General features: G+C 41.8%; 1 protein-coding gene, 1 long non-coding RNA gene and 1 pseudogene across 3 annotated transcripts; 2 read left to right on the forward strand and 1 right to left on the reverse strand.

The window, feature by feature from the left end:
* Nucleotides 1–1,701: 1,701 nt before the first annotated feature.
* LOC148107646 (uncharacterized) lies at nt 1,702–21,799 on the forward strand. The gene is made up of 3 exons (XR_015722010.1): nt 1,702–1,898; nt 4,329–4,435; nt 6,932–21,799. It is a non-coding gene; the product is annotated as an uncharacterized LOC148107646 (long non-coding RNA).
* LOC123804134 (single-stranded DNA-binding protein, mitochondrial pseudogene) lies at nt 5,124–5,888 on the forward strand (annotated as a pseudogene).
* LOC123804132 (uncharacterized) lies at nt 10,394–20,928 on the reverse strand. Of its 2 annotated transcripts, none has more exons than XM_045816107.2 (6): nt 20,870–20,928; nt 17,041–17,121; nt 15,318–15,444; nt 14,322–14,414; nt 13,769–13,851; nt 10,394–13,319 (listed from the first exon to the last, which is right to left on the reverse strand). In XM_045816107.2, the coding sequence occupies exons 2-6, from the start codon at nt 17,050–17,052 to the stop codon at nt 12,075–12,077; spliced, it is 1,560 nt and encodes a 519-aa protein (XP_045672063.1). In that variant the 5' UTR covers nt 17,053–17,121; nt 20,870–20,928; the 3' UTR covers nt 10,394–12,074. The 2 variants fall into 2 exon arrangements, with proteins under 2 accessions (XP_045672063.1, XP_045672061.1); XM_045816105.2 differs by having other exon boundaries at nt 10,394–13,322.
* Nucleotides 21,800–23,069: the final 1,270 nt, after the last annotated feature.

Genomic DNA, 23,069 nt, shown 5'->3' on the forward strand with positions numbered 1-23,069 from the left:
GCTTTCTCAGACACACGTGTGTGTACCTGTGAACACAGATTTGAGGTAGAGGTGGGCTGGATGGTTTACACAGACAGAAGAATATCTTCAGTGAAAAGAGAGAAGAATCTGAAGTAAACTTAAATTAGAGGGTTTGGAAACCTGGATTCCTTGACCATCAAGTAATGCACAGACCTCAGTCCTTAATGTGTGTCTACTTTGCTGCAGGTCTGAGCGGAAGTGAACTCGTCCTGGAGGCCTGGAGCGCTACAGATCGTTTCTCCTCCCCCTATTGTTTCTGCTCTTTTGCGTAAGAGAAAGTTAATTTCTACAGTTTAAACCCAATTTAGTCAATATATTTAAAAATATAAAAAGTACTTAAATGTTGGAGAAACTGGTATTACTTATGGGAATGTCAGAATAGTGCTCCTATTTAGAAATACTCTAAGAAATTTAAGCAGCATGAGGGGCACCTGGGTGGCTCAGTCGGTTAAGCATCTAACTCTTGGTTTCAGCTCAGGTCATGATCTCAGGGTTGTTGAGATCCAGTGGGGCACCGGTGCTCGGCAGGAAGTCGGCCTCCCCTCCACCCTCTCCTCCTCCCTCTGCCCTCTGTCCCTGCCCTCCCTCTTGCAAGCACATGAGCTTTCTCAAGTAAGTAAATAAATAAATCTTTAAAGTAAAAACCAAACCAAGCAAAACAAACAAAAAACCCCCCAAAAAACAAAAAAGAATTTTTTTTTTAAAGATTTGATGTATGTATTTGACAGAGAGAGAGACAGCCCCCTAGAGAGGGAACACAAGCAGGGGGAGTGGAAGAAGAAGCAGACTCCTAGCAGAGAAGCCCGATGTGAGGCTAGATCCCAGAACGCCAGGATCACGCCCTGAGCGGAAGGCAGACGCCCAATGACTGCGCCACCCAGGCGCCCCAAAAAAGAAATTTAAGCAGCATGAACGCTTGGGATTTGATCTTGCCAAAATCCAATCTGCAAGAACTTCAGAATTTTTAGAGGAAATGGAAAAGTAAATAGTAACACAGATTTCACATTAAAATTCGGTAAAGGTATTAATAAGGCTATTGAAAACTGAAAATGCAGTTTATTATTATTTTTGAAATGTTCACGTAAAAGAATAGACATCCATAATAAATATGCCTGGAAATATTGAAAAGTTAATTATGGAATGCCATCCTCATTTAGCCCAAAGATATTAGAATTGATAAATCATCTCTACAAGTTCTGAACAGAATGAACTAAATGGAAAGGAAAAAGTCGTACACGTGCATGTGCGGAGCCCAGGGCTGTTTCCACCCCCTACGTGGACGCGCAGCAGAAACCACCTCTGGCCCTGCAGTCGCCCTGGGCTGGCCGACTTTCACCGCAGCCCACCTGCTCCACGTCCCTGATGGCCCGCCCCCGCCCGGGTCCCCGGCCACCGCAGCCCAGCCGCACTCCCAGGGAACACGGAGAAAAAGCTTTTTGTAACGTAAGCCCTTTCCAAGTGGTTGGGAAAGAAACATCTCATTGTTTATTACGTTTATTACTTTGTGCTGTAACCTTAAAGTATCTGAATGACTTGCAGAACGGAAGCCGTCCTGCACACGGACTTGCAAGCAAGCCTGACGGCCAGCTCCACCCGGAGATTTCTCGCACAGACCGGAAACGCCGGGCCGGTCGGCCGGAAGTGCTGGGACGGCTCCCACTGGCCCCACCCTTCTCGGGACCCCGCCTCCCCGCGACCTGCACCCGTAAGCGCAGTCTGGAAGCGCCTGTCCCGCCTACGGGTGTGACCTTCCATTTTGTGGGGAGCCGCGCTGCGTGGCCGGGGTGAGGCCCCATCTTGCCTTTGAACCCGGAGCTGGGAGGGAAGGCCCGTCCTGCCCGGGACACCCCCTGCCCTCTGTCCCTGTGCCTGCCAGGGTAAGTTTACGTTCCGCCCGGCAACGCTTCCTCCCGGAGGCCATCTGGATTAGTCTCTGCGAACGTGGAGGTGGGCGTGGGGGGGGCGGGACAGGGGAGGGGGTGACGGGTCCGTGTGCACGTGGGGGAGGGTCGAAGAGGGGGTGACGGGTCCTTGGGCATGTGGGGGAGGGGGTGCAGAGGGGCTGATGGTAGGGGAGCACGCTCAGACGGTGAGGGACAGCGACCTGGGGAAGCATCAGGGAGAACACACAGAAGGGAGCTCAGCACAGAGATGGAGGAGGGGCGAGTGACAGAAGGGTAGAGAGCAAAGTCGTCATAGTTTGTTTTTTTATCTTCTACGTTTATAGTGTCATACTCGGATTAGGAAGACTTAGTAGTTTTCTGCTCTTTGTTGTATGCTGAAAATAATTCTTTGAAACTTAATTTTACAGTTTCAGTGTGCATTTGTTAAGGATAGAGATTTTTATTTTTTATTTTGGTATTAACAAAGTGTTATTTAACCAGTTTGTCTAATAATACATTTTCTTTATGTGATCTTTTAACTTTGTGGGCTGTGAACTAAAGTTTCCGACTAATCATGTGCTCCCTTTATCCTTTCTCAGTGAATGTTCAAGGATGGGCTGAATGATACCGATGTTTTGTTCTAACAGCCCATCTGTTCAGGATGAATACATCACATAGAGCTGTTTACACGGGTGGCTATCCTTCATGATTTCCAGTAATTGCCAGTAATTTCCATATTGCCAGTAATAAGTTCTTAACTTCATATTTTCTGAGTCTAATGTGATGTTTGAGAAAAGAAAACTACTTGAGATCATTATGATTAAAACCATGAAAGAGAAGTTGCTGAGGAGTATGAGATATGGCCTGTAATCTTTGTAGAGTTGGGAAGAGAATGCCTGTTCCTGTGAGGGTACTGGTGGTTGCATCCTGCCGCAGGCTTCTGCTGACCTCCTTGCCTGTCCCAACACACGTGAGCTGGGTTCCAAGCAGTTGGGTAGGTGAGGAACAAGACTGTTTACACTAAGCACAGAACATACGTGTCTCTCCCAAGAAGAGGGGCACTTGGCAATGTGTCGTGAACTTGGGGAAGGAAAAGAAGAATGCAGAAGGGGGTTAAGGACCAGGAGTGGGTGGGACACTGAGAAGCTCCAAAATAGGAGAAATGAACATCTCTGCCCATCTTCACCTGGAGATCGGTGCTCGGCAGATGCTACAGTGTCTTCAGTGTCTGATTTCACCCACAAACCCACTGCTTCCAAGTGACATGTGGGTTTACTTAGGAAGACTTTCTGAAGAAACAAAAACCAAACTCGGGGTCTCCGTGTTGAAATTTATTGTCAGTGCAAGTTCTGAAAAAAAAAAAAAAAAGATTCACGGCAGCGGAACTCTCCATTTTAAAGGGGAAAAAACCTCCATTGATATTGTAAAAATCTAATAGAAACAGAAAGAAGAAAAGGGAGATCCGCGCATAGGTGAGGCAGTAGTACGCAGTAAAGGAGAACAAGGCAAAGTTACATCAACTCAGGTACTTAGAACACCATCCTCATCAGCTGGGGAAGCCCCGTCGAGACAGCCAGGCTGGAGTCCCGATGGAGAGGCCTGGGCAGAGTGTCCTCTCCTCAGGCGGGATTTCCCACTGACCATCCCCATAAGGACTGTATTTAGAGGGCACATGACAGGGTCTGAAGTTAACCATTCGTTTGCCTACGTGCAGTTTGGAGTGAGCTGCATTTCTGTGTTATCACGTCTTTACATTTTCAAGGAGCCAGGGCTATGTGTGTTTGCCTCCTCTTCCGGATTCCATTCCGGGGGGCCAGCCCAGCCTGGAGCAGGAGGGGATGCAAGGCAAGACTGACAGCTCTCGGCGTCCAGACCAGAAGGGCCAGTTCTGACCTGGAGGCAGCTAATGTCCACTGACCAGTGTCCCGAGGTGACTCATGCAGCACGAGTCTCACACGCAACATTGTTTAGCCTGCGTTTGTGCAGGTTGAGGTGGAAGGTTTTGCAGGACAAATCACAGAAACCTCCATCCATATAATATAGTTTAGGAGTTTCTGTGGGAGGTGTCCCCATGTTTCAGTAGAAAGAGGACTGTCCTGGCCACATGTTGAATTCCTTCCGATGTGTATGGTTGTGGCACAAGATGGTGTATTGATTCCAAGCCCTGAAAGGCATAGTTTCAACAGTCAGGTGTGAGTTAAGATTGATCTTGCCTCGGAATGAAGCTCAGAGAAGAAGGAAGATGAGGAGGAGTCAGGAATGCTTCTTTCTTAGAGAAAAAATTATATTTTCTATTGATCGTTATGTCCTCTCCCTCCTGAAATGCGACTTTAGACCCTACTAATGTTCAGCTCTCAAGTATCCTACCTAACACATTTGCTTACAGTCACTCATGGTGTTTTCTGTGCCCTCTTCCATCTGTAGATAGATTCCATCTCACTGTGAACCACTGACATCAAACTTGTGAAACATTTCCATTTGGGGTTGAATCGTTGGAAGGACTTCATGCTCAGATAGGGATTGGAGCTGGGGTGAGTACTATGGTTTCAATGAGGTAGGGTAGCAGGGATTTCCTAGGGACCATAACAGGATGCCCTGCCAATTCTCTATGAATAAGGACTAAATAATGTGCAGGAATCATGGGAAAATCATGGAAAATGATTGGTAATGGAAAACTTGATCTACCTGACTTTATAATGCATTCCAACCTTAGAAAAGTGAGCCAGTGTGGATCTGGCCTCAAAATGTTAATTACTTGGAATAAAGTGGGAGAATGCAGAAACTGATCATAAAAATCAAGGTTGCATTTAATCCACATGATGGGAGAGGTTTTATTGCACAGTTGCTTTTTTAAAATGAAATCAGGGGCACCTGGGTAGCTCAGTCGGTGAAGCATCTACCTTCGGCTCAGGTCATGATTGGTTCAGGTGATGATCGGGCTCCCTGCTCAGCAGGGAGCCTGCTTCTCCCTCTGCTGCCACTCCCCCTGCTTGTGCGCGCTCGCTCTCTCTCTCAAATAAATAAAATCTTAAAAAAAAAATGAACTCAATCTAAATGTCTAAGAGTAGGAGTTTTAAAAATAGCTTACAACACATACATTCCAGAAACCTTGACATTACTGGATTTGTAAAGAATTGTTTAGGAGGGAGGGAGGGAGCCCCGAGTTCTTAGCTAGGGGGAAGACCAAAGACTAGATTGTAAGAAAAGCAAATAGAAGCCATGTTTTGAAGACCTGTTTTACAGGTATTTCATCAGTTTGTAAGACGTGAGTCTGAAATAGCTAGCAGCTTGGTTCTTGAAAGATCTCTGAACCATGTGCAGCTGCTTGGGCGAGTGGGTCAGGACCCCGTCATGAGACAGGTGGAAGGGAAAAACCCAGTCACGATATTTTCTCTAGCGACGAATGAGATGTGGTGGTCAGGGGAGAATGAAGCATACTAAATGGGTGATGTCAGTCAGAAGACGACGTGGCACAGAATATCAGTATTCCGCCCCGGCCTCAGAGATGTGGCATATCAGTATGTGAAAAAGGGGTCCCGAATTTATGTAGAAGGGAAAGTAGACTATGGTGAATACACAGATAAAAATAATGTGAGGCGACAAGCAACAACAATCATAGCTGATAACATTATATTTCTGAGTGACCAGACCAAAGAGAAGGCATAGAGTGGACGATTCTCCCTTGGCCATTGTTTGGTACAGTCTCATTTCCAAATCGTGTATAGTCTTTATTGTTCTTAAGGACGAGAATTAAAATATTCTTTTATATATATATATATAAAAGAATTGTTTAGTGGCTGCCTCTGAGCACAATGACTTCTCTGAAGAGAGAGGTCTGTGTCCTCCTATGCTTTGGGCAAGTTGGAGTCCCAAGTGCTGGTTTGAAGTACTCTGCATACATGTTTTGATAGATTCTGGCAAGCTTAGCCCCTGCCTAGGGTTGCAGTGATAACCGTCAACCATCACCAAAATGTGGGCTTTTCATTCAACTGTAAACAGGACTCAATATGACATTTTTTATTTTTATTTATATGAAGAAAAATAGCTTTTTATTTATATTTCACTGATGACTGGATAAATTTTTTTTTTTAAAGATTTTATTTATTTGACAGAGAGAGAGAAACAGCCAGCGAGAGAGGGAACACAGGCAGGGGGAGTGGGAGAGGAAGAAGCAGGCTCCCAGCGGAGGAGCCCTATGTGGGGCTCGATCCCAGGACCCTGGGATCACAGCCTGAGCCGAAGGCAGACGCTTAACGACTGAGCCACCCAGGCACCCCCTGAATAAATGTTATTAATACAGTTGTATCTATAGACATATCCATGTAAATTTTTGTACTTGGCTCATTTTTCATGTAATTTAACAAAATATTTTATATTCTAGTTCTATCACGCGTACACCCGGTTATACATACACATACGTGTGTGCACTTTGATCTGTTTTAGTTAGAATTTTTATACAGTGAAATATAAATCTTCATGCTGTCACCTTTCTAATTTTATTTTGGAAGCCTTCCCCTATTCCATCATTATAAAATAGTCTGTTCATTTTAGTCTGAGTATTATATTGTTTAATATACTTACACATGTTATATCTTCTTGATGAACTCATCTCTGTGTCAACGTATAATGGTCTTGTTTCTTTTTATAACTTCTGAGAGAAAGTCAGTGTTGTCTGATGTAAATATAGCTACCTCTGCTCTCAGGATTTCCACTGGCCTGGAATATGTTTTCCTGTCCCACCACTTTGAGTCTGTATGTGCCTTTAAAGCTGAAGCAGATCTTTTGTAGACAGCGTATATTTGGGTATTGTTTTTAATGCAGTCACGCACTCTGCCTTTTTATTGTAGAATTTAATCCACTCACATTTTACATAACTATTATAGACAAGGACTTACTAATGCCATCTCGTTTAGTTCTTTTCTCGAAGTTCTGCAGTTTTCTTGATCCTCTTTGTGTATTGATGATTTTCTGTAGTTCTATGCTTTTCTTTTCTTTTTTTTTAAAGATCTTGTTTATTTATTTGACAGAGAGAGAGAGACAGCCAGGGAGAGAGGGAACACAAGCAGGGGGAGTGGGAGAGGAAGAAGCAGGCTCCCAGCGGAGGAGCCTGATGTGGGGATCGATCCCAGGACTCCGGGATCACGCCCTGAGTCGAAGGCAGATGCTTAATGACTGAGCCACCCAGGCGCCCCTGTAGTGGTACGCTTTGATTCCTGTCTTTGTATCTTCTGTGTATCTACCATTGCTTTGTGGTCACCATAAGACTTAGGTAAAACATCACCTAGATATAATAGTCTAATGTAAGCTGATAAACAACTAAACTTTACTCTCTCCCTTATGTTTCATGTTTTTGATGTCACAGTTTATTTCTTTTCACATTGTATGTCCTTTAAAAATTATGGTAGCTATAGTTACTCTCAGTACTTTTGTCCTTTAACCTTGAGCTGGAAGTAAGTTGTTAATGTATCTGAATTTGGCTGTATAACTACATTATATGGTTTGTTTGTTTTTTTAAGATTTTATTTACTTATTTGAGAGAGAGAGTGAGCGAGGAAGCACAAGCAGGGGGAGCAGCAGTGGGAGAGGGAGAAGCAGGCTTCCCGCTGAGCAGGGAGCCCAATGAGGGGCTTGATCCCAGGACCCTGAGATCATGATCTGAGCCGAAGGCAGACGCTTAATGACTGAGCCACCCAGGTGCCCCTGAAGGGAAGGTTTTATGTTTGACTGCATGAAAATTATAAGTACAAAATCCAGGAAAACCTGAGAAGTCTGCTATAGAAATGGCTCTATGCAATTTATTAATCATGTTCAGCTCACTGCTCAGGAAGTCAGAAGATCACATAAAGAAAGCAAAGATGCTGCTGGATGTTAGAGTAACCGGTTAAACAAGGTTTTACTGATAAATATAAAAAAAAATCTAGTATCTTTACAAACTACATAATGAAATAATGTAAAATGATTTAACAAAGAGTGAAGAATATTTTTAGTATATAAGACTGAAAAACACTGAGGCCTCATGACAATAAATTTTGAGGGGGAAGTAATTTGGAAGAATTTTAAAAATGTGATGATTATGACATTTGATCTTCCTTTGTGCCCTGTGCTGCTGTTAAGGCTTACTTCTGTTCTTTCCTCCATCTCTCATGATCCCACTGATTCTTGTCTAGATCACTCGTATCTCGCTGCTCTTATGTCTGTCTGAGCCCATTGGACCCACCCACCGCATCCTTTATTTTACTCTCTCTTTCCACCTCACTTTCTCAGACTCGTTCTGTCTCCCTTGTTCTCCCTCTGATGTGTTCTTTCCTCCGTATTCCACACCCAAGACATCCATACGGATGTACTGAAGATGCCCTCCTCCTAGGAAGAGCTTACTTCCCAGCAAAACACTGGAACATAAACACACCATGCCAGACATAGCACGGAAGGTGAAATTTGGAATACAAGGAGAGGTTGGCAACCCCCTCTCCCCTGGAACCTCCCTGAGGCAGACTGAAGGAAGGGCCTGAGAAACAGCAGGGTGCAGCTCCCAGAACAGAAAAGGGGTCTCAGGAGAGGACTGGGGTCTGCAGAATGCTAGGACCAGGAATGGCATGGCACCTGGGGGACGGTCTGGAGGGCCAACAGGGTTGATGGAGGTGAAGGGCAATAATCCACTTCCCTAATTGTGACTTTTCACAGCACTGGGACAGGAGACAGCGAAGAGCGCAAAGGCATAGCTTCCCGTCAGTTTTAACTAGAAACAAAATGAGTTAGACCTGACAGCAGAACGACCAGTGTCCTGAGTGTTTCAGGGTGATGTGGGTCTCCTTGCTGATGGTATGGGCAGGTGTGTGGACTGTGCTATCTGTGGGGACTCCTGCCACCAGGTGTGGAGAATGGGTGGGGAGGGGAGGTGCCAGTGAATGCAGGACTTGAGTCTCAGAGACAGGAGCACCTGGTCCACTTGGGTGGTACCTTCGCTCCAGGAAATCTGCTTCTAGCTCAGCAGGAAACTATAAGGCAGGTAGTGTTCATCAAAGAGAAGTGTGACCAAAGAGGGGCCTCCCCCAGGAAGGGGCAGGGGCAGTGAGGCTGGGGTCAGGTGGTGCTGGGCCTTGAGAAACACGTAGCCAGTGTGAGCAGTCCACGCCTCACCTACCCTATTCAGGTGTTTCTGCTCCTGCCCCTTCCTCCAGCTGTATGCATCACCTCACATTTTTGCTTTGGGGTTGCTGCTTCAAAGTAGCTTTGGTCCTTTTCCCTGGTGGAGAATTTAGGATCCTTGATCCCCAACCTATAGGCTTTCCACCACATAAGCTCTATTACTCGCTCTTCAACATTCGACCCATACTTATCTCTCCCACTCAGAGCCCCCATGTGTGGTGCCCATAGCTCCCACATCTCTGAACCATTCAGACCCTGGATTCTAGTCTTCTCTTCTCCAGAGCCCCCACAAGTCCCATGGGTCTGACCCCACATTGCTGGTTTTGCTTTTCCCAGGCTCCCCGGTGGGCGTGCTCTGTGGGCCTTTACTGGACTGTTGAACTGGTGCCTTCCACCTCCTATGCTTTCTGAAACACAGTCCTCACACACACAAGCCCTAACACGTGCATGTGCACACACAACATCTGATAACATGTTTATGTTCTGACAGTCAAGTGTGCACCTTCCACGCTGATCACATACTCTCAGACACCATAATGACCTATGCCTTCTAAGTCACAGAAACACCAAGGAAACATGACTGTATACAGGTCATATAATCCCCATATGCCCTCTGACCACACACAGTTGCTAACACAGTGCTTTGATAATAGGGTATTTCACCCTTGGACATTAACACGGAAACCCAGGGCTGAGAAGGCCAGGCATTTGATATAGTAATGAAATGTGTGCTGACCTCCATCAGAACCCAGCACAACTGGTTTGTATAGTTGGCATATGGGTGTTTGATACAAACATAGTACCAAGAAACTACGTTAGGAAAGTGCAGATAATTAAACCAGTTTCCCATGAGAAAGTATCAAAGTTTCAATGTGATTCCAAGTTGTAAACTGGAGAATTTTTCTTATATAAATAGTAACTATTTTCAAAATTCTGACAAATATATTATGCATTAAAAAGAGATGAATCATTCTTTGGTTTAAATGTCTCCAGGTGAATTATTTCCGTTTTGGCCAAGTAGCTTGCACTGGACCAACTAAGCAGTAATAACAGTGAAACCTTAACTAAAATACACAAAGCAGCTACCCAAAGGCATTGAAGTGTAGCCTGTTCAGATGACTGATACCATCTGAGAAAAGGGAAGCTCAATGATGTAATTATCATACTCATACTGGCTTTTTCTACTGAAGCATCTGGAAATGAACACCACGGAAGGACAGTCCAGATAAATAGGCAGCTTTTCTTGACTGAAATAAAATCAGCGGGAAATTTGTTCAAGCAAAACATTGAGGCTTCTGCTTCCAGGTAAGATGTTAAGTAGAGACAAGACAGACAACAGGAAATTAAAGATTCAAATAAAAATTGTATTGTTTTAAATTCAGAAATTTGTGAAACCAGAGAGGACTGTAAGAACCATGAGGGGAGACCATCTGATTTCCACAACTGGGGGAATTTGCTTAGTATAGACACTGAAAATCATAGGCAAAAAAACACTACCAGGGAATAACAACAAGTAGATGGATATGTAAACGTGTGGACTGGCCTAGGCTGACTGAAATACAGAGAATCTCCCAATACTGGCATCCTTTTCCCCATAGGTTTTTAGGTGGGGATAAAGAGTAAAGGAAAGCGTTTTGTCTCCTCAGTTTATAGTACTTTGGAAGGTGTCTCCGAGAAATCTAGAGGAATGACCTGACAGATATGAATGAATGAATGAAATCAGAGCTGCCACCTAGCCTGAGTGTATTTCAATTCCTGGATGGATAAAGGGATGTTTCTTCATTCTAAGAGAATAATAAACTTGTCTGGGTAAAACCACATCAAGTTCAGTCTCCTCCTTTTTTTTAAGACAATGTGTGAAATAAATCAAAAAATACAAAAACATCCTTGCAAAGCAACAGTAAAGGTGATGGAAAAAAAAAGAGACTGAACAAATCCACATATATATATATATATTTAGATTGGAGTTAGGAGGAAAATTTATAATGTTACTGCACAAAATGGAAGTTGTAAAAAACACAAGAAGATGGAGAAATTCAATAGTTCTAGGTTTGGGAAACTATGTCCTGTTGGTGACATTAATGGGTGAGTTTAAGACTTTACACATAGAAAACAAATTAGTGTGAGGACATCAATAATATTATCAAACCAAAGGACAGAGATAAAGCAGGGATTGAAAAGGGCATTGCATACTCATAACATTATAAATTAGTTACAAGCATCTGCATTCTCTTTTTTGCCACATGTGAACAAAGATGACTAATCGTGTTCAAATGAGTGAGTGCCAACGACTCGGCCTATTGTTAACCCAGCAGAAGAAAAGTGCCAGCTGGTCTGGCTTTCTGCATTTGCATGTGGGGGGAACTGGGACGCACAGGTCTCCTCAGTTGGGTGATTTGTGCATTTGTGGCTGTTGTGACGGGGCTGTGGGCAGGGTCAGATTGTCTCTGCTTCTAGCTGTGCCAAACTGGGTTTTGCCACTAGTAGAGGCAGTGCTTTGTCACTACAGACGTCACTGTAAGCCTGTTAAGCATTCTCGAAATAGGATGCTCCGATGTCCTCAATCTTCTTCAGGTCCTAGTTCTCACTGAACACAACCCTTTGGCAACAAAATTCTCGTCTTCCTAAGGATTTTTTCCCACTTATTTCTTGTTTTAGCAGCTTTCTTCTACATGCCAAATGTGTTGCTAAATTGAATGAATGCAGTGATTACAGATCTAGAATCTCTCCTACACAATTCGCTTATTTAAAGGATAAATGAAAGTATTTCTGCGTTGATTACATATTTTCTCTGACATGTAACTTCTCCATTTTGTTTGACAGAACCGTGGATGAAAATTCTTCCACACTCACTTCATTTACATTCCTTCATGTCAGTCCATTATCTAAAGGTTTTGTCTTATAGATGACCCACACAGGGATTCTCTCTACTTTGGATTACCTTCAGTTGAGTGAAGTAATAAGGATGAATAAATGCTCTCCCACACCGATTATAAACATAGTGTTTCTTGAGTGTTTGAGCCCTCAAGAATGCTTATAGTTTGAAGCTATAGGTGGTGAATCTTCCACATTTATTACTTTTACATGTATTTTCTCATGTTGTCTAAGGTTAAAATATTTACTGAAGGCTTTCCCGCATACGTAACATTTATATGGTTTCTCTCCAGTGTGGATTCTCTTATGCAATCTAAAGTTATAGCTTCTATTGAAGGCTTTTCCACATATATTACATTCATACGGTTTCTCACCGGTGTGAGTTCTCTCATGTCGTCTGAGGACAGAAGAGTGATTGAAAGCTTTCCCACATATGTGACATTCATACGGTTTCTCTCCAGTGTGAGTTCTCTCATGTCGTTTAAGGACAGAAGAATCAGTAAAGGCTTTCCAACACAGATGACATTCATACGGTTTCTCTCCAGTGTGGGTTCTCTCATGTCGTCTAAGGACAGAAGATTCAGTGAAAGCTTTCCCACATAGATGACATTCATATGGTTTCTCTCCAGTGTGAGTTCTCTCATGTTTTCGGAGGTGAGAACAGTGAGTGAAGGCCTTACCACAGAGATGACACTCATAAGGTTTCTCTCCATTATGAGTTCGCTCATGTTGTCTAAGGTAAGAAGTTTTACTGAATGTCTTACCACAGAGATGGCATCCATATGGTTTCTCTCCAAAGTGAGTTCTTTCATGTTTGTTAAGGTCAGAACAGTGAGTGAAGGCTTTCCCACATAGATGGCATTCATGTGGTTTCTTTCTAGTATGAATCATCTCGTGTCGCCTAAGATTATAACTCTTACTGAAGGCTTTCCCACACAGGTGACATCCATATGATTTCTCTCCAGTGTGAATTCTCTCATGTTTTCTAAGGTCGGAACAATGAGTGAAGGCTTTCCCACATAGATGACATCCATGTGGTTTCACTCCAGTGTGAATCATCTCATGTCGCCTAAGGTTAGAACTTTTTCCAAAGGCTTTCCCACATTCATGACATTCAAATGTTTTCTCTCCATTTTGATTATTATTGGTTGGTCTACGGGCCGAGCTTTGAATAAAGGCATTCCCACGTTGATGACATTCATTTGATTTACATGTAGTGGGGCTCTGCTTATGTATATTAAAGGATGTCAAATAACTGCTGTTTTTTCCACATTCTTTGCCGATACAGGGTTTCTTTCCCATTTTTGGTACCACATATTGAGTCCATGTTAGTATTTCAGTAAAATTTTCTCCGAAATCACTGCATTCAAAAGGATCCTCTTGAGTGTGAGATCTCTGCTTTTTGAAAGGAAATAAGAGACTGTTAAAAATTTCCTCACGTTTATTCCTTCCTTCATCTACATAGAAATTCTACAGTCATCATTCAGTGGTAGACTCCTACAAAAATGACTCTATATTGGTTACATAAATATGGGGTATTCCTCTCCAGCAAGCATAGATATTTTCTTTTTTGTAGCATCCCAAATGCAGAGGTATCTGATTATAGACATTATTATGGTTCAAATGTTAGGTATATAAGTCATGATCATGCAGCTGTTTTTTAACAAAACCTCAGGTTATGGTTTTGACTTAAGATTAATTTCTTCCCTAAAATCACACTAACCAAAACTTCCTGTTGTGAAAACCCTTGATTCCATCTTAAATTATGGTTGGGTAATTGTGCCCAATTCCTTATTCAGTACCCACATCATTTGGAAGTACAGGTTCATTCCCTTAAAGCTTACCATTGCACTGATTAATGTTGTATCCTTCTTGCAGATATGTTGCATGAATATCATTTCTTGTTTTTTAAGATCATCTTCCCTATCTGAAATGATTGGGGAAAAATTGCCATAGTGACATTGATGGAATTAAAATGTTGAAGACACTAAATGCTCATTTGAGTATGTTTCAAATACTGACACAGAGATGGGAAAGAATGTCAAATTAAGGAATACCATAAGGAGAAGAAACACACAGGACATCAACAGTTGACATTTTCAGGACTGAAATAGGAGAAAAATAAGATGGAGATGGCAAGTTGGGGAGGAAAAGAGAGGGAAAATCTTCATAGAAAAGAATCATGGAAAGGGACATTCTGTGTATTTTAACTCCAATAAGTACATAACTATTACCTTCCCAAAGACAGACTAGAAACTGACATCTGCTAAGTATAATGACAACATCCGAAAAAAATTTCCCCTATCATATTGTCTCTATTTTTAAAAAGCCACTAAATTTCATTTGATGATTCTTAGGGCCTACTCACTCACTGACTAGGCTCTTCCTGTAGCTCACCTAGGCTCTGGCATTGCAGCAAACCTATCCCTTTTGAAAGTTGCTCTTCTGGTTCCAAGTGGGAAATCGTGTCTGACTTGTAGAGTTGTCTGCCTGTTCATAGAAAAAAGATAATTGTATTTTGACTTTTGTGCTCATAACAGTGCATGATCATCAATATAGGGCCAACTAATGAGAAAGAAGAAGGTAATCTCTGAAAGTCATCCCAGGTAAGAGTATGTTGAAAACAAAACGGATAGTCCTTCATGAACAGAAGTTTAACTCTTAGCTTTTCCTAAGGACATTAAGGACCTATCATTGTTGATGCCTAAGTTCAGAGACAAACTGTGCAATCTTCAGTATTTTAACACAGAAGATACAAGTTCTCACAGTGTTTGAATATTATATCCTAAATGAATCCAGTAAATACAACTCCACCAGAAAAATCTAGGCTCTACATGGAAAACCACCATTTGTCTGTTTTTTGTTTTGTTTTTTTTTAGATTTATTTATTTTAGAGAGACCCGGGTGGGGGGGGGGAGAGGGAGAGAGAAACTTAAGCAGATTCTATGCTGAGCATGGAGCCTGACGCAGGGCTCAATCCCACAACCCTGTGATCATGACCTCAGCTGAAACAGAGTCGGACACTCAGCCGACTGTGCCACCCAGGTGCCATGGTCTGTTTTGTTTGTTTTTTAAATACTGTGGTCTGGTCAGTCCCCACAGGAAAAAAAATAATTTTAAAAAAGTCAATATATTTACTTACCATTCAAAAATAATGAGTTCCCACCACTGTTCAGGTGTTGTGGAGATTGAATAGCAAGAAAGACATGAAATTATATGAGGAAGATTACATTCTAGTGGGATGACAAAAGTAAAACGTGAAGACGACTGCTGTGAGGTAGTTGTGAGTGAGACAGCAGAGTCTTCAGTGAGAAAGGAGGACTCTTCCACACAGCTGTTGAATGAGTGAGGGAACGGATGTATACATACATAATTAAACAGGAAGAGACTCACCAATTGAGACCAGGTGACTGATGTTCTCCAGCATCACATCTCTGAAGAGTCTTCTCTGGGACCTGTCCAGCAGGGTCCACTCTTCCTGAGTGAAGTCTACAGCTACATCCTCAAAGGTCACTGATTCCTAGAAGATTGCGGATGTTCTTTTCAGACAGGGCCATCTCTGCCAATGTTCAGGGGAGGATGGTACAGGTGACGGCACTAAGGAAGGGGGGCTGCGTGTACAGAAAGCTCAAACAGGATGTTGGCTTCAGTCATCATTTTCAGTGCACACCTGGACATCTGACTTTCAGATACACCCACACATTCAAAATACACACATTTCATTACCAGGAGATATCAGATGAGAAATGATATAATATAACCTGTGGATTTCCCAAAAAACTTGTAAGACTTCAGAGGGCGCCTCAGTGCCTCAGTTGGTAAAGCGGCTGCCTTCCGCTCAGGTCATGATCCCTGGGTCCCCATGTCGGGCTCTCAGCTCAGTGGGGAGTCTGCTCCTCCCTTTCCCTCTGCCTGCGGCTCCCCCTGCTTGTACTCTCTCTCCCTCTGACAAATAAATAAATAAAATCTTTAAAAAGAAAAAAAGATTTCCAGATCATGAGTATAATAGTCTGTCTGGAAAACTTAAAACTAAAACACTATTTGCCACCAATTTCAAGTAAATCTATGGACTCGTTACACAACCTGCCACTTTTTAAGTAGTATGATTAGATTATTCCCCTTTATGACCTGTTTCGTCATCCTTGAAATGGTGTAATGACCTTTTACGAGTTCTTAAACATCCAATGACATAGAAAATGCTAACCAGCAAACATTTCTTAAACACAATAGTTTTATTATTCAGTAACTGTCAGAGTATTGAGGCAATGTCTATAATTCTGCAGAACTGAACAGAATTAACACAGGATATGAGATCAGCAGCACATCCTTTTATCTTCACGTAACAGGTGTTCATTGTAAAGTATAAGGCTAAATGGTTCAAGGCTAAAAGCCTCATGCCAGAGGCTCTGAGACTTCCCTAATGAAGGATAGTAATATCCCAGACCCTTCTGTTGCCTGAGGCCCTCCACATATCAGTTATCATTGTGCTTTTCTTTATCTTGTCTCTCTGTTCAAGCATGCTTAAAGCCACTTTATTGTTCTTGTCTCTTCAGCTCATCAAAAATTTCCACAGGTCCCTAGGTTTTATTTTACCTCCTATATGCCTTTTCCTGAATTACATCTGACATGACCATCATTCCTTTTCCCTCACTATTAATTAGCACCTCGCCCCAGCACATATTATACTGGACTGACTAAGCTCACATGTGGGAACATCTGCCTTCTTACTGGGCTGTAAAGTTTTGCTCTTTATTCTTTTTTATCACCTGTATTAACCTGAATCCTAAGCCCATTACAGTCAATAAAATGGTTAATGAGTGAATTTTTGGTGCCAACTAGGGCATAGGATGGATATGGAAAAAAACCTCTCTCTCATCTCTCCTGAAAATATAGGGCATTAACTGAGGCTGAGATATCTTAGCATAGTATTGGGAAAGAGATTACCACGTGGTGAGTCCTTGACCAAACATGACCATTCCACACTTCTTGGAAAGCTTCAAGTTCAGATCCTTGAAAAACTTGAGTGTACTTAGAACATGAATGCTTGTAGGAGATGTATGTCCACATGATGGCAACAGACATGCTATTTCAGTAGAAAGAATATGTCCCTACTCACTTGTGAGTCCATTCTTAGTAGCTCGGTTGCCAAGGGTCTTCTGGGTTTTCACTCATACAGTCTCAGCAACAGGAGGCAAAGCTGAGGAAGGAGAAAGGAGCCATGAAACTCCAAGCTGCCCACAATTTCCATACCCACTTGTTAAGAAGCCCCACTCCTTCACCTGGAAGTAACCCCCAGCAGAACCGACAGAAACATGCAGTGTGCTCCAAAGGAAACGGGGAGGGGAGGACGGCTCTCCAAAGTTAAGGCTCTGACTATTGTTGCTTGGAGAGAAGATGGAAGTACCCTTGATTTAGGAAGAATGTGAAAAGTCAATTCCCTCCTGATTCCAAAATAGGATTTCTGGCACCTGCCACACGTATAAGCATTGTGAAATTTCTCAGACTGAGGTATTAGTTTATTAGCAGTTTCCCTAACTCCTCCTCTGCCCTCTGGTGTTGAGACAGCCCTATTCTTCCCTGTCCCAGTCCTCCGGATACACATATCATCCATCTTTGTCTCCTCCAAGGAAGGTCTGCAGGGTCTCCAGCAATATCACTCCAACACTGACCTTTAGATTTGTTCTGAATGGGTTTGGTTATGAAACAAGATTGTTAAGAATGCATTTTATGGGGGTGCCTGGGTGGGTCACTCGTTGAGCATCTGACCAGCTCAGGTCATGATTCCAGGGTCCTGGGATGGAGCCGTGCATCATCAGGCTCCCTGCTCAGCGGAGTCTGCTCCTACCTCTCCCTCTGCCCCTCCCCCTGCTCATGCTCTAATAAATAAAAAAATCTTAAAAAAAGAATGCATTTTATGGTAAGATTAAGGGATCAAGGACACCCATCTTACAAATTTAGCCCTTAAAATCCCCTGCATGAGAAAACTGCCGGAATATGTGGGTTACAGCACAACTGTCACATTCAACAATCTTTACAGGGTAGTACTTCCAGAAATTATAGAATGAAAGGATTGTAGGACGACGTTTATTTCCTCCAGCTAAAATTTTAGAAAATTGTCCACTGAAATCTGCATTAGCTGCAACTTCCCTGAATTTCACTGTTTCATTCTGCGTTTTTGTGTATCTGTGAAAGCATGGATCAATTGTAAATCCTCTCCTAAAACATTCATAGTAAGTAAATGTATTTCATGGACAAATGATATGAGTCATAAACAGAAGTAGGTTTAACTTACCCATTTGTATCTCACGACAAGAAAAGATAAAGTTTTATTTTATGTGATTCTGTGCTTGGGAGACATACATAATTTATTCATTTTTTTCCTCAAAAGAATTCTGCTAATTATGGTTTCATTATTAATTTAATACATGCCATCATCAAAGGTTCAGGAAACTTCAGTAATATGACAAAACTCCATGCATGCCAGCATATACATGCACATAAGCATACGTTAGAAAAATGTCACAGGCAGAATTTGAATTTTCCTTTGCCTTTCTCCTGCTCTCAAATTTTAAGGGTTACACATCACACCTAGATTGTACCTGGAATAGTACCCCCAACATTAACAATCAGAGGCCCCACCCTGTTTTGATAACCTACTGGCCTTGCTTTTTCACAGAATTAGTTCCTGTGTCCATGTTCTCTACTGCATGAGAAGCACAGCATTGCTCCAATTCCCAAACGTCAGCCTCCAGGCCTCCTGATTTTTACTGCCCAGTTTAAATTCAGTTACTCACGTCCATAGATATTTACCCAGACTAATGTTATTTATGTCTTTTTACTATGGCTGCTGATCAAGGCTCCAACAGCAGGTGACTCCACACACCTGCCTATCCCATGACTGTATGTGGCAACACGGGACCAAGACACCGACCCTCCTGTGTATGTGAAGTCATAACTTACAGTGGCTTCCAAATGTGTCTGGCAACACCATCCTTGTTTGGTAACTAATAAATCTTCCATGCTCCTTAAATATTTCAAACCTCCATGCCTTTGAACTCATACATTCTGATTTCTCTCCTCACTTTCCAAAACACGATTTTTTTTTCCTACTAAGTAGATGAATTACATAACTTGACAGATTATTTCTTCTTTTTTGACAGATGATTTCAGAGTGAATGATCACTGTAAGCATTGATTCTACTATAAATAGGATATTTTTCCATTTTATTTTATTGTGGCAAAATACACACAATGTAACGTTTACCAATCCTAATTTTTTTTTTAAGATTTTTTTTTTTTTAAAGTAATCTTACAACCCTGAGATCAAGACACATGCTCCACTGACTGAGCCAGCTGGGCGCCCCCATTCTAAATATTTTTAAGTGTTCAGCCCAATGACGTTAATACATTCATAATGTTGTGCAACTATCATCACCATCTATCTCCAGAACTCATTCCATCTTCTAAACCACTGAACAACTCCCATTCCTCTTCCCACCCTCACCCTTTGACAACCATGGAATTTCTACTTTCTATCTCTAAGTAGTGTATGTTTTAAACTGATGGTAAAAGAATAAAAATTTTAAAATCTTAAGACATTTCTTTATAGAAGAATATATTGTTTCTGAAGAAATATCATGCAATCTATTTTCCTTTTAGGTAGGATGCCATAGGAATGCCCTGTCATTTTCTTTAACATTTTAATCTTTTGACAGTAAAAAATCTTTCATATGTATTATTTTAGTAGTAAACCATTAGTTGATGAAATTTTTGCTTTTCATGTATCTTTGATGTATTTAAGATTTTATTGTATTTATTTGACAGAGACTGAGAGAGAGCACAAGCAGGGGAGGCAGAGAGAGGGAGAAGCAGACTCCCCATGGAGCAGGGAGCCCGACTTGGGGCTCGATCCCAGAGCCCTGAGATCGTGACCTGTGCCAAAGGCAGACACTTAACCCACTGAGCCACACAGGTGCCCTCTTTGATGTGTTCTGTCTTTAACCTATTTACAGCAACATTTGTCACTTGAGAACAAGAGATGATCTCCTTTTGTCATTAATAAATATGTTTCAAGTCAACTCAGAACAAAGACTGTACCAGACAGTGAAATTACATGGATGAATAAAAGCAGAGAGATCATCTCTCCTTGTGAAGTTAAGTCTAATTTAAAAGAGATTATTTAAAGAAATAATGACAAGGATATTGTCTGTACAAATACTAAAGCATTTCATTTGTGGAGGTGGGGAAACACTATTAAAATGCACACATAATTTATCTGACACCTTAAAGTTTAGTTGGGAGAGCATTAGAAAGTTTAGCAAAGACAGAAATAGGTTCAGCCCTCACCCCTCCCATGAGGGAGCAAGTGTAACATTGTAGACACATTGCAGAACCTACTGTGCCCCAGAGTGAGAACACGCCAGAAGGTAGTTGAGTAATGGGATGAACTTGAGATGGTGGCAAGCAAGCAGATTTCAGGGACCAAAGCTCACTGTAATTGGATTGTCTTTAATTAAAAAAAAAAAAAAGAGTTTATTTATTTATTTGAGACAGAGTGCATGAGAGAGAATGAACATGGGGAGGGGCAGAGGCAGAGGGAGAAGCAGACTCCCCACTGAGCAGGGAGCCCAATGCAGGACTTGATCCCAGGATCCTGGGATCATGACCTGAGCCAAAGGCAGAAGCTTAAACGACTGAGCCACCCAGGCGGTTCTTTAATTAAATAATTTTAAATACCGCAATAATTAGATCACATCAACAGACCCTTAGAAAAACATCTGACCTTTCAAAATAATTGAGAATCTTAAAAATTCATGTCAAATAGCGGGAAATACTTTTTGTTAATCAAGAAAACCTCAGCAAACAAATTCAGCAGCAGATAAAGCAGCAGTCCCACTCAAGTGAAGGCTGAGAAGACAGGGCTGGCCAGGGCTGCTGCCACTCACCACTGCCTGGGATGCTCGAGGCTGGACGAAGAGAAACCATAGAGGAAGTACAAACACAGAGTCAAGGAGTTGGAACTGCAGCTTTTCTCCGAAGAGATGACTTCAGATTCCAAAGAACAGGAGAATCCTTTGTAGTGATGATACCTAATACAAATATTTTCAGAAGTGGACAGATCTACACTTAATATACTGAAATCAATACTTTCTGTTTTGTTAATTTAAAAACTAAGCAAACACATTTTTAAAAAGTCTTTACTCATAACAGCAAAATATTATGGCTCCCATTTGAAATCATTTTGTAGACCCATGGAAAAATGTTTTAAGAACTTTTTGAGGACATAAATGACAGGAGTAAAGCCTACCAAACCAATTCTGAAACTAGAGGACACTGTGACATAAAAACCTGTGACTATAGAAATTTGGTGCAATGCAAATTTATAAGTAACACCTGGTATTTCACATAAAAACTGACAATTACCTTAAAAGTCAGTTTTGTGTCGATTTTGATTTGGGTGAGGATATAGTCAAAACAATTTGGAACAGAAAAAAATGAAGGTAGGTCAAATTACCTCTGAAGATACATTATCTGAAGCTTTAACACAATTAAGGAGTTAAAATAAACAATATTCAGTGATACAATATTAGAATTAAATGGAATAGAATATTTTTTAACGTGAAATAGGTGATGCCTTCCACAGGAAAAAGAAAAAGCAAAGGGCACGAAGAAAGGATTTTGGTTTCACCACATAAACACTGTAAGAACAACATATGTGTCTGTGTATTTATGATTTAAACTACAAAATAAAAAATAGTATGTAAATGCACATGAAAAATAAATTAGAAAAACATTTAATAACATAGGTGTATAAAATATGGCTCTTAATTAACTAGTAAAATGGAAATAAAGAGTTGTCATTTCATCCAAATCTACACGTATGTATGCATGTATGTATGTACATAATGAATTCCTGGCTTTTGCAGGGGGGAATCCTCGTGAGTTGGTCATGGATAAAGATTTCTTTGTAATTCTGGGGGGGCCATCAGGCCAGAATCTGTCACAACAAGAAAGGTGCCATCTCCTGGTGCAGCAAACTCCCCGCTTACCCAGACGGTAGGAACCCTCAGAAACCTGCAGGGAGGTTGACTCTTTACAGATCCACGAACAGTAATGGCACGTTGGGATCGATGTGCTGTGAACAATTTTAAAATCCTCTTTATGTTAGACATTTAAGTTGATTTTAACTAGCAATTAGTGAATAAAACGCTCATTAGGTGTTGAAGTGCCACCTCAATTTGTCACGGCTGTCAGTTTGTAATCTCTCCCTTCTATTGCAAATTATTAATATTTTTAGCTCAAATGCACACATTCACTTTATTAAGCTTCAGATACATTATACAATCAGGTGCAACAAGTTTCCCCTTATGGGTATTCTTTTACAGGATTTTTCAAAGTATTCCTGAGATTAATTCACTTTAATCCTGGTGTGTAAAGCAAACAGTACATCCAGATTTGGTCCTTATACAATACCTACTGACAAACCTCACTGATACTATGGTGCCCAGTCCTTTTCTCTGATCAGTGTCTGGGCATGAAGCACTTCCCATGAAGATCCCCTAAATGGAGCCACTTCACAAGTTCCATGTCAATGGTTCACAGAGAGATGGAATTGGTCTGGAGTCGGGAGAGCACAGAGGGAAAGCCATGGGTGAGTGAGGAAATGTGTTAGGCAGGATACCTGAGAGGCAGAGATTAGTATGTCCTAAAAACAGCATTTCAAGAAGGAGAGGAGAATAATCAACAGAAAAGTGAACTCTTCCAGAGAAAAAGCCATTCCTAAGTCATCATCGTCATCCTTCTTCTACTCTGAGCAACTCTCTCAGGGAAGATCAGTCTTGAGGGGTCACTCCTCAGTTTGGAAAATGTGCCATTCAGGTCTTTGAATAACTTGTCCCACTCCTGGGCTACAACACTCACGTAGGGAGGAAATCAGCATGTGGAAAAGGTGGTCCTCTGCAGTCTACTAAATCACCAGGGAACAGGGATAATAAACTTGCAGATGGAGAGGAACAAGTGTCTGCCTTGTGCTTCATAATGCTCCCGCATCCTGGTGAAGCCCACCTGTCACCTGGCATTCAGAGGAATGGGAGTCTGTGTGACCCTCCCTTTCAAGTCACAATCCTTGCAGTCTCTTGCATTATA

This window comes from Ursus americanus, chromosome 27 (genome assembly GCF_024610735.1).
Source record: "Ursus americanus isolate L20-20 chromosome 27, mUrsAme1.1.p, whole genome shotgun sequence".
Lineage (NCBI taxonomy): Eukaryota > Metazoa > Chordata > Mammalia > Carnivora > Ursidae > Ursus > Ursus americanus.